This window comes from Corvus brachyrhynchos, unplaced genomic scaffold, assembly GCF_000691975.1.
Source record: "Corvus brachyrhynchos isolate BGI_N302 unplaced genomic scaffold, ASM69197v1 scaffold58, whole genome shotgun sequence".
NCBI lineage: Eukaryota > Metazoa > Chordata > Aves > Passeriformes > Corvidae > Corvus > Corvus brachyrhynchos.
In genome coordinates this window covers 592,294-608,828 of record NW_008239539.1, presented here as the reverse complement: position 1 = coordinate 608,828, position 16,535 = coordinate 592,294, and the positions used below count along the sequence as shown (strand labels likewise).

The 16,535-nt window shown below is 46.0% G+C and overlaps 1 protein-coding gene across 4 annotated transcripts in view; it reads left to right on the top strand.

Moving 5' to 3' along the window:
- The window catches only part of MGRN1 (mahogunin ring finger 1), a 42,970-nt gene that overhangs the window by 12,696 nt on the left and 13,739 nt on the right, over positions 1-16,535 (top strand). For all 4 annotated transcript variants that reach the window (XM_017741282.1, XM_017741285.1, XM_017741284.1 and 1 more), the window contains exons 4-7: positions 6,306-6,423; positions 10,186-10,252; positions 13,186-13,238; positions 15,504-15,551. In XM_017741282.1, coding sequence (XP_017596771.1) covers positions 6,306-6,423; positions 10,186-10,252; positions 13,186-13,238; positions 15,504-15,551 — 286 coding nt within the window. The remainder of the gene's footprint in view (positions 1-6,305; positions 6,424-10,185; positions 10,253-13,185; positions 13,239-15,503; positions 15,552-16,535) is intronic.

Here is a 16,535-nt window from a genome sequence, read left to right as displayed (position 1 = left end):
ATAAATTCAAAACTTCTTCTATTGCACTTGATTGGGATGAAGATGCTCTTTAAAACAAAGCACCTTTTTTTTTTTCCACTCTCCTAAATCAATGCTGAATCCTAAAATGGGAGAAACTTTCTGACCCCCTGTGAAAAGCAGGAATTTTCTCCCAGCTCTCAGCCTGCAGCATGGCTCCTTAGAAGCACTAAACAAGTTATTCCTGCTTCTCTGCTGGAACAGCCACTGATCCCGATAGTATCAGCGCTCCTGCAAAACTCCTGCTAGGACAGGGTTATGGTCATACAGTTTGGGATGAGAGGAGGGAGGGGAGGGAAGGGAAGGTGGCTCTCCCTGGGCAGTGGCTTTGCTTGCTGTGGAGCCTCTGGTCACTTGAGAGCCACAGTGCTGTGTCTTGGGCCTGCCTTTGGGATTAGCTGGTTTCCATGACCAAAGGGAAGCCTTTCTGCAAGCCAGGGAGCTTCCTCCTGGAGTTATTTGGGCTCCATTTAAAAGCTGGTGGCTTTATCAGTCTTGTCCTAGCCTGTCTCAAAGTATGTTCAGCAGACTTTCCCAGGTAATTGTGCTGGGAGATATGCTCAGCTGCACTGTTCCTAGCCAAGATCCTGGGAACACGTAGCTCCCAACAGCTGCCTGCCTCTTGTCCTGAACTGTTGAACTCACAGGGAGCTGTGTCATCACTTTTGTGGGACCACAAATTACCAGCAAAGTCTGGTGAAGGTGATTGTGTTGATGATTATAAAGGTGTGTTCACCTCTGCAGCCCCATGCCCAGGGGAAGGTACCCTGCACTCTCTGGTGCTAGTGCAGATATCTGTAGAAGCCTTTTGGATGAATGAGGAATTTAAATCTGGAGGGGACTGCTCCTCTCACCTTTGAAATGTCTTTTGCTTGGTTCCTTTGTGGTGAGAATTCACCCTAAAGATTAAACACATCAGTTCCCAGAGGACGAGCTGATGCATCAGCCCAAGGGTAACAGAGATCTACCTATGCGTGAGTCTCTTTAATGGCAAGGAATTAACACTGACCTGCCTCTGAACAGCTCAAGACCCCCAGTATCTTCAGTTTTGTTTATTTTTCTGGCTGTGTCCTTTTTCTTGAGTTTTGGAAATCGGGAGGAACATAGAGGTGTGCGAGCTGTACCTCAGCTACTCACTAGTGATTGCCCATAATGTAATTTCCCTCCAGATAAAGGAGGGGAACTCTGCATTGCGTTTCCATTGCAGGGCTGGCAGCAGCTCATAGAGAATAGTTAAAGAACTCCTGTTTGTAGCCTGCCTTCTCCTGCAGTAACTGGTTCCATGTGTTTGTACCTTAGATACCCTTGGTTTGTGACACAAGTTTTTGGAGCAGGCTGCAGAGATACTCGTATTCTCTTTTTATGAGTGCTCTGTGAATGCATCCCTGCCTTGTCTGGCAAAATCCTGGATGTGCACACTATTAGCCTCTTCCTGGGAGGGCTCCTGGGACTTTTCCAACTGTAGGTGTCCTGCTGACTAGCAGGAAGGATTGCGCAGTTCAAACATGACAGCAGCGGTTGTTTCCTCAGGGGAAGAAGTGAAACCAAGCCTCTAGCTGGAAGCACTTAAAAGAGCCAGTTCTGAAGGCATGAGCAATCCAGGCAGATCAGGAACTCATGATAAATATGACGTGAGAGGTTTGAGTCTTGCAGCCTATTCTTATGAAAGAGATCTTCCTTTTTGGACAGAAAAGATTCTCTCCCGTATCCCAGTGCTGTTGCCAAGTTCTATTTTCTCAATATAAAGAGAAAACAGAATGAAAATAGGTCAGTCCAGCTCTGCAATCCTTGCTCTTTCCAGGGCTGTGCTGTTTGTGTTGCTGATGTGCAAATGGATATATTAAAAAAATAAACCCCACTTCCTTGTTTGTTTTGCAATGCCTGCTACACTCATCCCAAACCTCCTCCCATGGTCTTCTGAGCTGATGGGGGACGTGACACTGCAGTGATTTCCTGCTCTGTGTGTGGAAGTTTGAGGAGTTGGGTCACAAAATGAAGTGCAACGGGTAGCTCAGCGCACGGCTGTTTTCATTCAAGCTTGCACAGGAGACAGAGGCACTCAGATATTCCTTTGGTTATTTAATAGCCTCTCTCTGTTCAGGGCCTTTGAAAGGTGCTCTTGCTGCTTTTGGCCATGGTGATTAATATGAATTCTTTGTGCAGAGGTTTCTTCTGTGTGAAGAAATCAGAGGCAAGTGCTGGGTTTTGCTAGAAACAAGCCTTTACAGCTTTGATCCAGGCACACACCAGCCCCCAAGGGAACACTGGAGTGTGCAGAGTTCACAGGCTGGAGAGCCAAATTCTATAGATTTCAGCCAGCAGACAAACCCTCTGTCTGTCTTAAGAGTTGTGGCCTTTGTGCCTCTCTGTGTAGCTGTTGTGTGAGCTTTGAAGCCTGGCTGGAGCCGGGAGCGTGGTGCTGCCAGCAGCTGGAGGCAGAGCTCTGCAGGGGCTGGAGGGGGATGTGGGCACTGGGGTTTCAGCTGCATGCAGAGGGGGTTGTCTTTGCCTGGCTTGGAGTGGAAGCTCTGTCCTGAAGGAAGCAGGAGGGAAGGAGAAGACTCTCAGAGACTGCAGTGCAGTGTCTTAGCACGTGGTTAAACTCCAAACTCCTTGTGGGAGCCTCTCTGGGGTGGATCTTTTCTAATTCTGACTGAGACCCAGGGCTATGGCCTTCCTGTGGTTTGGTAGTGTTTCTTTTATCAGTAAAAATCACTTAGAGTTGAAACATTTGTTCAACTTCCCTCTTCCCCAAAAGCTGACCTGTGGGATCCTGCCTCAAAATGAAATGGGAGTGGGCAAGTGGGAGAGAGAGGAGGAGAGGATACTTGTTCCACATCATCTCCTGTCCCCTTTGAACACCAGCAGAACTTGTCTGGCTTCTTCCTGATTGCCTGTAACAGGACATGGAGCCTGCCAGGCAGTCACAGCCTGTGGCAGTGGCAGAATTGTTTCCTGAGTACCATCTGAAGCTCTCCTTGTCCTTGGTTCACTGCAGATTGCTATGAAATTTGTAGCTGCTACTAAAGAAAGAGGACTCTTGTTTTGTCCACAGGCTCTTCAAAGCACGTATTCTTTCAGCCATTTCTAATCAAAAGTGTTACCTAGGGGCAGCATTGCTCCGTGCATCTTGCTTTTCCTGAGGAATGGGGTCTGGACAGTGCTCTGTGTAAGTCAGGCAGCCTGGCAAGGATCCTTGTGTGGCACTTCTCAGTCCAGGGTCCCAGTGTGCTTGTGGGAACAGGAACTGTCCTTTGGCTGCCCGAGACAGCCCCAGTACCAGGCACAGCTGAGTGTGAGCACAGCAGTGAAGAAATCTGCAGGAACTGGGACTGCTGCCTTGCTGAGAACTTCCCCAGGCGCAGACCAGGGATGAGGGAGAGGGGGAAACACCCCAGTGAGCACGTAGCAACAAAAGTTTAACTCTGCTTAGCCAAACTCTAGCATGACACTTTTGTCTTGGGAGCTACTTAGGGTCTGCAGGTGCCACAGACTGAGTTTCTCCATGCAGGCAGGGAGTGCTTCTTAGCTGATAGAGGAACAGTGAGACTGGGGAATAATCTTAGTTTGTTCCTGTTCTCTCAAAAATCACTGGAGTATATTCACAGGGCCTCTCAGAATGCAGGTTCTCTGATACACAGCTGGCTTTGGGGTGGAAGGGTTTGACACAAGGCAAGAAGGAGTCAGTGCAGAGTGTAAAGTTTGCTTTTTGTGAGTAAAGGTGTGTCATAGAGCTCATGGAAGGAGATGGGCTGCATGAACCCTGATGGGGGCTGCTGCTGCAGCCAGCAGTGTGGTACCTCAGGTTGCTTGTGATTCTCATGCTGTCAGGGGTACCTGAGTGAACAAACAGGTTTCGAATAATGTGACTGAGGATTTCTGTTTGGTCCAAACTTCATAGGACAGAGCCTCCTCACTTCTCCACTGTCCTGAGCTGCCAGTGGTCACAAGGTGGTTTTGTCCTCCTCTGGATGGAGGCCTGGCCCAGTGCAGTCTGAGCAACAGCAGCCTGAACATTCAGCTTCCAGTCTTCATGCAGAGAGAGGCAGCGTGTTGCTTGTCTGCTGTCTTTTATTCTTTGATATATGCTCTCTTTTTCTGTAACACATCTGCACAGCCCTATGGAGCTTCTCTGCTATTGTTTGCTGTGAGTCCCCAGCAGCACAGGCAGGGAATAGATGACTGAATCCCCAAAGGGGCAGGGGATGGGTAGAAGCCCCTTAGACCCTGATATGCGGGATATCTGCTTTGAAACAGCTTGTCAAGTTTTCCTCCTGTGTAGCACAGGGAGTGTTGTCTTGTGCAGAGAACCTGTGCATCACCTTGGAAGGGTGATCCATTTCTGTGAGTCAGTCAGGGGTCATCAGACTTCCAGGGAATTCACCAGCCCACTGGCTGCTGACTGGAGGTGTCCAGAGTTCTCTGGATGTTCAGATCCAAGTCTGATGTGTTTTGGCAATGGGGGCCAGGCAGTCACACAGTCTGAGGCATAAAGCTCAGTTGGGGAAGCCTCTTTAATAATTTTGTCCTGCTCTTCAGCTCAGAAAATCTATGTGCCTGGTTTATTTCTTTTCCTAGGGATGGCGAGAGCAGCAAGTCAATGTGAGTGTTATTCTGCCATGTCCTCCTCGGAACAGTGTTATTTGTTTTCCTGTTATAGCCTAGTTTGGGTTTCTGGTGCTGTAAATGCAGGTCCTCCAGCATTCCTGGCACTCAGCAGCAGCATGTTTACACCCCTTTCCCAGCTCCATTCTCTCCTCTGCACTTTATTTCCAGTAAGTTCCTGACTTGCTGTCACCTTAGATAAGTCACTCTTCCATCCCCTGCTTTCCCAGCTGTGGAGGGAGAGTTGTGCCTCTCTGCAGAGCTGGGAAGCTTTGAGACTGCCACAAAAGGAGCTAGATACAGGCTTGCTCTATTCATTGTGCTTGACAACTCAGTAAATAAAACTTCACTCAATTGCTCGCTCTGTAATTCACATATAAAAGACCTGTCATTCTGATCTCTCCCACACCATGCTTGAAATGCAAAGGATGGAGTGAGACCTTCTAGTAAAGCAGCACAATTTCAGCACAAGTACAGAATGGGCTCTGAGGGTATTGTCATAAATAACTTAATGCACCTGCCCTGGCAGGAAGAGCAGATTGCACGTGGTGAACCTGCCCTCTGTCACGACCTTCCAGCATTTAATGTGGATCTTGTGACACTTGGCCTTCTGGATCCTCAACGGGTGCAGGAACTGTTGTACCTTTCCAGAGAAAGGCTGAGGTTTTTCTTGTAGAGCTGGAGCCTGTCTTGTCACTGTGCTGAGGGAGGATGTTCCTGCAGTGTCTCTTGGGCAGGGGATCTCTCACTTTCTCTCCAGTTTGTCAGTGTGCTCTGAACACAGTTGGTAATTTGACAATACAGGCTTTAGTGGTAAAGGCAGCTTCAGATGTTCCCACCCTGCTTTGGGGTTCACTGCCTCCTCTCCTGTGCCAGAACTGGGAGAGGCTGTCGCATCTGGCTCAAGACATCACCCTCCAGAAAGGGGGAGCGGGCAGGGAAATGTCTCCTGGGGAAGATAGCACCAAGTGGGCTCAGGGTGCAGAAGATGGTGGATGGCAGCTGTGGTCCCATTCCAGATGTTCATCCCAGCCTGGCAGTGCTGGTGTTTCAGTGACAAGCCTTGACACAGTGGAAGAATTGTGACTCTTGTCTGGGTGGCTGGTGTGGAGGAGGGCTGGTGTCTCTCAGGTGGTGTTGGTAGCCCTGCAACACCTCTGGGGAAGCACAGGAGGAACTGAGGAGTGGATTGGAATGTCTTAGCAGGATGGTGGAAGCCAAGCAGTGTTTCCCACTGCAGAGCTGTCCTATGAGGCACGGGAGAGCTTTCAGCACCATGCTGAGTTGTGTGTTCCCACTGTTAGGTCATAGCTTGTTCTTCCTGGGTTTCCTGCAGAAATCAGGACTGTGCTGGGCTTAAAGCCAGCATTGCCTACGCCATGGATTTAGGGAGCAGGCCTTTGCCAAGCTGCTACACCCCCCTGTACTCCAACACCCAGGCAGGTCAGTATGGACATGATCAGACCTTGCCTGTCTGCGCTGCTTTCTCTTTCCTGTGCTCACCTTCTTGCTTTGACCTTTCCCTTCCCTCTTTGTGTCCCCACTGAATGGCTGCCAGCCCCTGCCAGCTCTGCCCTTAGAGCTGCCACTTGTGATTCCTGAAAGGCCGACAGGTGGGAGTGAGAGCCGAGCAGGGAGCAGTCGTTTGTTACAGCGAGTTTTCTTTCTCCCCCTTCCTTCAGATACAGCACAAAGAATCCCTCTCTGCAGTCCGAGACGGTTCATTACAAGAGAGGGGTAAGCCAGCAATTCTCCCTGCCTTCCTTCAAGATTGATTTCTCAGAGTGGAAGGATGATGAGGTAAGTGTCTTCTCAGTGTCCCCTTCTTTCCACACCCTGTTGTCCCAGAAGCACTGGCCTCTGTTTAGTGCCATGAAATTATGGCTGGAAGACACTTTCTCCCTGTTTCTCTCTGTTTTGTGGGTACTGCCCTGGGAGGAGCAGTATGGGAACTTGGCAGGCAGATCAGGCCAACTGGGAGAAAATCCAGAGAAGTGACTTTTGATATCACTGATCAGCTGAGTTAGGAGGGAGGCTGCAGAGACTGACACTGGAGCTTGTCATGGAAAACCTGCTTTCCTCAGCCTTCTTCTCCCTGCCAGCCAAAGAGCTTGTGGGAACAAATGTCTGTCGTGATGTCTGTTTTCATGGATTTTAGTTTGAAGATTTTGGGGTTTTTTGGGTGGTCCTCTAGTACAGTGGTCTCCAAAGTGAGGTGCATGCAATACAATTCATTGGGGTGTGGGAAGGACTGCAGAAATACATGTATATAACCCGTAGATGATGAAAAACCCACACATATTGGGAATATGTGCTCAAAACATGTTACTGATGGGATGGATAGTCAGAATAGTTTGGAGACCACTGCTCTGAAAGAGTCCTGTTCTGTTAAAGGGCCACATCCCGCTCTGTTATCTGTAGCAGTACAGTGTTGTGAGGGGATATTCTCCTTCTGGGGCAGATGTACACTGGTGCATCAATGCTGAATAAGGGAATGTTTCCCTCTTCTTAATTTAACCCATAACTGCAAACAGACCAGGGCTTGGTTTTAATTAAGCTTTGTGCCTTTTCTACATACCAAGATTTGTGGAGTTCTGTTAATTTTGGTATCTTTGGTATCTGCAAAATTCCAACATGGGCAGCAGCCCTCAGGTTTCTGAACCTTAAAGCTTTGACCCAAGGGCTTCCCCTGCACATGGCACAGGGAAGGAAAGCCTTGGTCTTTCCCCTGCTCTGTGCAGCACTGTGATAAGAGATTTCAAAGGCAGAGTAGTTGTTCTGTAGCTGCTGCTAATGGATTTGTTCCTGTGGATCCCTCTCCCAGCAAATGCACACTGATAATGGTGTTCATTTCCTGACCCAAGCCTGTGCAAGTGTATTGCATATGTGAACCCTGGTAGATAACTCTACCTATTAAAAAAAAAAAAAAAGAAAAGAAAATAAGAAAAAAGAAAAAAATAGGGGGGAAAAAAGTAATCTTTCATGTATTTGAAAGATTGAATAGCTATTGTCCTGAAGTTACAGTTACAACTATAATCAGTCCCGTGCCTTAACAAATGCCATGGTGGTTACCAAGAGCCTGCAGAGTCTGGTCTCCTGATGTCTTGGCTTCTCTGCCAATAGATGATTTCACAAGTTCAGCCTACAAAAGCCTGGAAGAGCTGCTTTTCAATCCCTTCTGTTGTCTAAGAGAGCTCAGATCCCTTTATTCTTAAAGAATTGAGAAGCTTAATTTTCACTTTTGTTCCTGTCAGCAAGGTTTTAACTCAAGTACTAAAGTCATATCCCTCTGACAGCTTAAAGGAAAAGTGGGTTTCCAGCTCTCTTTGCTTGTTCTGCTGCATCCTCTGTTTCCTCTTTTTTCATTGGTGTTACTGGAGCTGGAAAAAATGTGGAACAAGCACTAATTCCAAAGAGTTTCCCCTCCCATGTCAGCTCTGTGTTACATATTGGTCCTTGTCCTAAATCTTCCTAACTGGCCACCAAAATGCAGCACTTTTATCTGAGACAGCTGGCAGTGTCTTAGCTGTTTACAACTGACATTTCAGATGATAATGTGGTTCATTTCCTGCCCCAAGCCTGTGCAAGTGTATCGCATATGTGAACCCTGGTAGATAACTCTACCTATTAAAAAAAAAAAAAAAGAAAAGAAAATAAGAAAAAAGAAAAAAATAGGGGGGAAAAAAGTAATCTTTCATGTATTTGAAAGATTGAATAGCTATTGTCCTGAAGTTACAGTTACAACTATAATCAGTCCCGTGCCTTAACAAATGCCATGGTGGTTACCAAGAGCCTGCAGAGTCTGGTCTCCTGATGTCTTGGCTTCTCTGCCAATAGATGATTTCACAAGTTCAGCCTACAAAAGCCTGGAAGAGCTGCTTTTCAATCCCTTCTGTTGTCTAAGAGAGCTCAGATCCCTTTATTCTTAAAGAATTGAGAAGCTTAATTTTCACTTTTGTTCCTGTCAGCAAGGTTTTAACTCAAGTACTAAAGTCATATCCCTCTGACAGCTTAAAGGAAAAGTGGGTTTCCAGCTCTCTTTGCTTGTTCTGCTGCATCCTCTGTTTCCTCTTTTTTCATTGGTGTTACTGGAGCTGGAAAAAATGTGGAACAAGCACTAATTCCAAAGAGTTTCCCCTCCCATGTCAGCTCTGTGTTACATATTGGTCCTTGTCCTAAATCTTCCTAACTGGCCACCAAAATGCAGCACTTTTATCTGAGACAGCTGGCAGTGTCTTAGCTGTTTACAACTGACATTTCAGATTTCTTTCCAGCTTTGTTATTGGTCTTGTTCAAAACCCCCGGATTTATTTCATATTTTTGCTTAGTGTAATACTCGGATATGACGTAGGTCTTGGCTGGGGAAGAAGGGAAACTGATGTTATGTTGGGTTGTTCCGTAAAAGGCTTTACAAAAGTTTATTTTATCTTCTTTATTTACTGATTTGCTTGGAAATTATAGAGTATGGCTTGTGTTGAGTCCGTTGTGTTCAGGACCCTAAAAATGAATGTGAAATGGTGCCTTAAAGAGGCCTTTTGTTTGAGAACACCAGAGTTTATATGGCAAAGCAACCTCGATTCTGTGATGTGACTTTGCCTTCAAATGGTTTCTCTTTTGATGGACTGGAGCAAATCCGGCTGCAAATGATGTTGGGGCTGTGGCCCCAAAGCACTGTCTGAACCGTGCTGCAGCACTTGGAATTGGGTCTCAGTTCTCATGGAGAAACTGAAAACAGACTACCTGGAGCATCATGGTGAAATGACATCTTTTTTTTCAGTCTTGGCAAGAGATGAGACAAAAACGTCCAAGTCAGTAATTAACAAAACCAGCAGAAATCCAGTCCCTGAGCCACTTCCATTCCTGGCATAGGACAGTGTTTATGAGGTTGCCTTTTCCTTGTATTTCTAAGATGACACGGAGCTTTTGATGTGCTTTAATGAAGTGTAGGGCAAAGGGAGAAATTGAGACTGTTTCCCTTGCACTCAAATTTTCACTCTCACCAATTAGAAGGTCAGGGACCTGCATTTCATAACATGCCAAGAGATGGAAATCAGTCTGGTGTTTCCTTAAAGTGTTGTGTGAGCTTGAAGTTTTGCAGATTTTCCTCTTACGTCTTCAGGAACTTCATACCAGAGCCAGGGTCTCTTTGTGGTGTTGGGAGCACAATGTGCTGCTGTGCTAAAACCAATATATCCTGTTGTACATAAGCAAAATTGTGGCACTGGATGTATTTTGAGAAACTTGTCCTACAAATCATTCAGAAGACTTTTAGGATACATGAATTAATGAGAATTAAATACCATTTGAAATTCAAACCGAGATCCTTTGCCTTGCTATCCACAGCTGGTGTTTAGTGCCACATCAATGTGTGTGTGTTGTAGTTGACTCCCTTTTAAAGTTGGTGCCTGGAATTTTAAATCCTCCTGCTCTGTCGTGTCCTTTTGGGACCAGAGACTGGGGACCTGTCAGAAGGGCCCTTCATTGATCTAACATGATCTGCAGTGTTGTCTTCAGGCAAGTCTGGTGTGAATTGTGTAACCTCAGCTCATTTCTTTCCCTCAGCTGAACTTTGACTTGGACCGTGGCGTGTTCCCTGTGGTCATCCGAGCAGTGGTGGATGAAGGGGATGGTAAGAGTTGATGCTCTGCTCCCATGGTTTTCTCCTGGCTCTCTCTAAGCTTATGTGACCCCTTCAGGACTGGCCTCCTTGGGGACCCTTTGCAGAATAAAAATATTTCAGGAGTTCACCATAACTTCCCTTTATTAAAAGGGCCAAGCTAACCACATAAAAAACATACTTTTAAAAATAGTCTCCATTTTTTACAGGAAAAATGGCCAGCTATTTAGTGTGGGAATAGTGTTTAGGAGAGCTCCTGGCTCTGCCACCAGTGCCAGGCACACAAATTAGAGCAAATGACTTCCTTGCTTGTTGGGTTTTTCTTTTGGAGTTTATAGGTCAAGGAGGGGGAAGTTGGTCTTTTTTCTCTCTTGAAGGGGTAAATTGTCTTCCTAAAAGCCTGGAAATCAGCAGAGAAAAGGAAATGGCTTTAAAATACTCAGGCCCCTCTTCAAGCAAATGCAGCTTCATTCAGGAGTTTAAAATTGTGCTTTTTCTGAGGATGCTGAATGGTTACTGTGAAAGAACATAACCTTTAACAATTATTTAAAAGAATTGTTGATTATTTTAAAATAATTAATAACTAATCATAATTAGTAATTATGATTAATCGGTGATTATTTTTAAAGCACACTGCTGTTTTGGAGAGGGTAGTCCAGTGAATATTTAGATTATTACTTTTAGATTATACTCACCTTACATGGTATTTCCCTTAGGGGGTGTGTGCTTTTGGGCTCATTTGGAGTGTCAGCAATGAAAAAGGCACAAAGAAAGTCACATTTTCTTTGAAATTGGGGGGTTTTATGGTCAGCAGGATCAGCATTTCACTTCTGTCACATTCTGCACAAAATTTAAGGTAATTAGAAAAGAAAAAATCCATTGTTGATCACATTGCTCAGGTCAGTCACTTGCTCAGTTTCTTACGTTGTAGACGTGAAAAAGCCCAGAAACTCATTACGTTGTTTTACAGTCTTCCAAGCAGACAGAAATAGAACTGAATAAGCCAGTTTAAAGTGTGACTAACAAAGCACAGTGCAACATAAAGGAAATTACTTCTAAAGAGCATCTGTTTTTAGTGATTTCAGGCACTGTTAGTAATATCGACATATATGTGTAGTTCCTGACCATAAATATAAAACACCTTCCTCTGTTGATGGAACTTTTGGCAAGGTATTTGTTCTCTCTAATGTTGGGCATGTCTAGAAGGATCAAAAATAGAACAGGAGGCAGTATGGGAAGCATACATTTATGCACATACCATGCCCAATCTTAGCCAATAGTGAACTCCCATCTATTTTAATAACCTAGAAAACGAGCTGCTTTTAAATCCCCTCCTGGAAAGAATATCAGCACAAAAATGTGTGACACTTGAGCGAGGACACTTGAGGAAATTGTTGTGTATTTTGATTCCTTTTTTAAGTGATGGGACTGGAAGGAGCTGGCCTGGTGTGTTTGGAGCACCTGGAAAATTGCAGTTGGCCTGGAACCGCTTGTGTTAAATAAGGTTGAATGATAAATTAAAATAGCAGTCAGGGAGATGCTGGTTTGGACTGAGCTCTGCCGTGGCTTGCAGTGTTAGCCCTGTCCCGTTGCTGCCAGTGGGATTGTTCCCAGGGAGAGGCACAGAACAGGAAGGAAAGGTGCTGCACAGAGCAGGTCACACCACTCTGGCCACGCACACACACTCCTGGAATGCACAGAGGGTGTGAATTCTGTTACCTCTTCCTTGGCTATTCAGACAGACGGAAGGGACCTGAATTTCTTTTTTTATTTTACTATGAGAGATAGAGCAGCCTTGCTCCTGGCTGGCAGTGGGAGGAGCAAGCAGATGAATTCCCAGTTTTAACCCCTTTTTCTGCATTTCGCTGTGTTCCTGATTCCACCCAAATTGCCATGAGCAGCCTCAGTTACCCAGCAAATCTGCAGGCAAATCTCCCCTCTCTCACATACGGCTGTTTCCAAACATGGTCTGTGTGCCATAGTGCAGGGTATGGTTCCTCTGTTGTCTCTGCTGTTCTGGGAGCCCAAAGGAAGCGTGGAGTTCCTTTCCCTTTTAGACAGCACAGGAGTTGCTTCCTTGAGCTGCACCTTCCAGGCAGAGCTGCCCACCAGCTCTCCTGCCTGTGCTGAGCACAGCCCTCATCACTCCAAGCAGGATGAGGTGCTTCCATGCCTTCCATTCCCTCTGTGACTCCTCCACAAACTCTGTCTCCCATTTCCATATGATGAGTCTGAACAGGGTTCAGGAAAAGGATCCAACCAGCTGGAGCTGAACAGAATCTCAGAGTCCTGAGTGAGAGAGACTGGGATTGTACCTCGCCTCCTCTTCTCTCTGTTTGCTGAGGCAGCCAGGAATGCAGTACTGAAACCTCTGACAGCCCCTTCCCATTGCTGTGGGATTAAGAGGGAACCCTCAAGTTTGGAAGAGGGAAAATGCTTGTCTTTGGGGAAAGAACTGGACAGAGATGTTTCAGTGGCTGAAGTCGGTATGAGAAATAAATGTTTCATAAGCATGTCTGACTAGACTGAAATAAAGTGATAAGTAACAGGGCTGGAAGTGCTGCCAATTGTTGTTAAACTAGATAGCTCTGTAATAAATTCAGGTAATTAAACCCAGGAATTTGAGGCGATGGGAGAATTGCACCGAGTGCTTTGTTTTGTTGTCCCTTTCCAACCTCTGCAAACGAAGTGGGATAGTTTGGAGCACCCAGGACAATGAAGGCATGGTTCTGTAGGGCCCACCACAGAGCCCAGCAAATTTTTATTCTTGCCCTGTTCTGAACCAACCTGATGACAAGATAAGAAAAGTTCTAAATGCAGGAGAAGCTGAAAATGGAACAGATAGCAGCTGAGAAATTGTCAATGGACTAAAATTCAATTCGGGGTACTTTTATGCTTGTGCTGTTTCAAAGGTTTAACCAGGTCTGCCCTTTCTCTTTTTGCAGTAGTGGTTGAGGTCACTGGTCATGCCCATGTTCTTCTGGCTGCATTTGAAAAGGTAAATGAGGTGGTTTTTTTATCCCTCTGTTCCTGTTCTTGTGTATGTAAACATTTCCACAGGTCATTAGTTTATATTTATATAACACTTGGCACAGCAGAGTCCTGGCCCGTGACTGGGCTTCCTGGGTGCTGCTGTAGTACAAAGAATCATTTACAGCAGCTCCTGTGCAGCCTGTAATTATCATTTGTACCTGAGCTGGTCACTCAGGGAATGGTTTCCTGTGTGTGGAGAGGGTGTGTTCCCATGGAGGGTGGAAGGTGTTGGCCTTGGCTGCTGCCATGCAGTTTTCCAGGGCCTCATGATTTTTGCAGAACTGGATCTGCTGTGTCCAGACTCTGCTGCACCACTGTTAGGCCTGAGTTTATGCACAGGACCAAGCTCTCTTGGAAGGACTGGGATGCATCTGTAAAGACTGAGCTCCACTGCTTTTGAGTGGTGTGCTTGATGTAACTGACCCCTGCCTACATGGTAAGGCTAAGCTGTATGCACAAGCCTTGATAACAAACTCTCTTCCCATGGTAACTGGACCCTGAAAACAGTTGCAGTATCTATAACTGGGCCTGTCCATAGCATAACCCTGTTGTGTCTGGTTATGGTAATACTGCAGACACGTTTCCTGGGCAGGTGATACTTGGAGTGACATGCTGACGTGAGGCAAGAGGTGCTGCAGCAGAGCTGGAAATGTAGAGGGGAGCAGCATCAGTGCTGTGCTGTTGGAAATTCCCCACTTCCCAGCTGGCAGGTGGCTGACTTCTGTATCTCAATCTGCCTGGTTCCTGCCAGGTCCTAATTCTGTTCCTCTGAGGTAGATAATGTGGATGGTGACAAGCTGAGTCAGAGGGCATGGGAAGCACAGTCAGTCCTAAGGCAGCCATATGGCTGGAAGATGCTCTAAGTGTTCTAGGTGTTTTTTTGTTGGACTTGGTCTGTGAAGAAAATGAGTTTTCCCCTTTTAGAAAGGCTGCTCTGAGCATTGGCTTTGTAGGTAGCTTTACTCCTGGCAATTGGACATCTGTCAGAAATGAGATGGAGTCAGCTGCAGCACCCCTAGGATCAGGGCAGGGATATAATTGTAGTTTCCTCTGGCTGATGTGAGAGAACAACACACTGGAATCCTTCAGTCATAGTTCAGCCACTTCTTATCTCTCATCTTCCACTGAATACTTAAAACAAGATTAAAATCTTCCTTTTAATAAAAAGTCACAAGGCAAAGTACATGTTGAGTTCTTCATCCTCCCTGTTTGGTTAAAATATATTCCCCATCCTTAGAGTAATTGCAGCTTTTGAAGTGTAGGTCCATAAATCCAGGGGAGGTCCTTGATAAATGAGCGCTGCTGATCCCCAGAGCTGTTCAGAGGGAAGACAGACCAGCAGGACTTGGTAACTTGCTCTTTGTATGTATCTTTAAGATCAAAAGGATAACCTTGATCCTGTATGTAATCTGACTTTGCAGCTCCTCCAAAGGCAGAAACTTGTTTGCATGAAAGCAGGACTGTTTTGTCTGGGGTGCAATGTTGTTGTCCCTTCCTTCTGAGACTCCTTCAGCAAACAGATGCAGATCTGCAGCTGTTCACAGGACCTACTGGAGCATCCCCTGAGTCTCCTTTGCTGCTCTCTAGGCTGTGGCAGGGGAGTTGGTTTCTTTCAGTTTAGTGGCCCTTGTGGATGATGTGGAAAGTAGAACTGGCACACTACTCCCATCATTAATTTTGGCACCAGGCATGCACAGAATTGTTCCAGCTGTGCCTGCTGCCACTGAGCCAATGAAAGGCTTGCAGCTCTGAGGATGTGGAGCACGTGGGACTTGTTTCTGACTCCATCCAGTGGGCAAACCTTGTTCTCAGCCACATGGCAGCCCCCTTGCTCTGTCAGGGTGCTGGCCTCGAGTGACTCTGTCACTTGATGTTATTTAGGGTGTTAACAAATATCCCCTGCCAAGTCTTGCTGGACTGGCTGAAGAAGTGTCTGCACCCAGATGGACTGCTTGCAACCTGAAAGCATCCAGTGTGCCAGGGCAGTTTTGTGTGTGCTCTGACCCACTTCAGCCAGGTTTAACTTGAGCCAAGTCCATCTGGCTCTGCACTGGAGCAGACCAGTAGCGCTTTGATACCCTGTTCCACTAACTCTGCTGGGAGGGACTGCCATCCAGGCTGTCCTGCTGATACACACCCCACCTCCCCTTAGCTAGCAGACACATCTCTGAAATGAGTCAATTCTGATTTGTATACTTCATCTATTTAATGCTTTTTTTTTCCCTGCTAGCACGTTGATGGCAGTTTTTCTGTGAAACCGCTTAAACAGAAGCAGATCGTAAGTACCTGTTTCCTGTCTACTCTTGGTTAAAGACTTTCTGGTGTCCCACAGGTGCCTGGCTGTACCCAGTGGGAAGGTTTGGTGTTCACTGAGAGCCTGAGATCTCACCTCCTTAGCTCAGATATCACAAGCAAAGGCAGCAGTGTGCTGGCAACCCTTAATTTTGCCGTTTCGTCCCCCATCCTGGTGTGGTGCAATGTGCAGAAGCTGAGTAGTGCCTTATCGAGACTGGGGCTGCATCCAGTCCTGCATAGCCAGAAATACATCAGCAACTGCAAACTGCTACAATTGCCAAGAATTTCAGCTTCTAAAAAGAAATCTGGTAGTGATTCTGCTGCAAGGATCAGCTTGAAATGCCTTCAAGAAAGAGATGAAATTTTGGTGGTCGATCCTCTCCGCTTTAGCTATGTGCTGTGTTTTAGCTTTAAATGAGTTTCACTTTGTCTGCTTACTTGATAGCTAGGGATTTCTGATTTGAATTAAGTACCTTTTACTACAAAGAAGGTCATTAAGTACTTTAGTAAGACACTCTTTGCTCTAAGATGTTAATTCCAGTCCCCGGGTCAGAAAAGAGCTACAAGCACTATCAGTAATCATAGCTCAAGATGGCATTTGGTAATTCTCTGTCTGCCTCACCAAGGCTGTGCAGAGACACATGCCTTGTCCTCACTGATTTGAATTAAGTACCTTTTACTACAAAGAAGGTCATTAAGTACTTTAGTAAGACACTCTTTGCTCTAAGATGTTAATTCCAGTCCCCGGGTCAGAAAAGAGCTACAAGCACTATCAGTAATCATAGCTCAAGATGGCATTTGGTAATTCTCTGTCTGCCTCACCAAGGCTGTGCAGAGACACATGCCTTGTCCTCAGACTTGCTCATGAAAAGCCACTAATTTATCCCACTGGAGGGGTTTTTTTTTGGGGGGGGGGGCAGTTAATTTTTTTATGTTTAAACCTCTGCTTAAATGGGGGAGGTCAGGT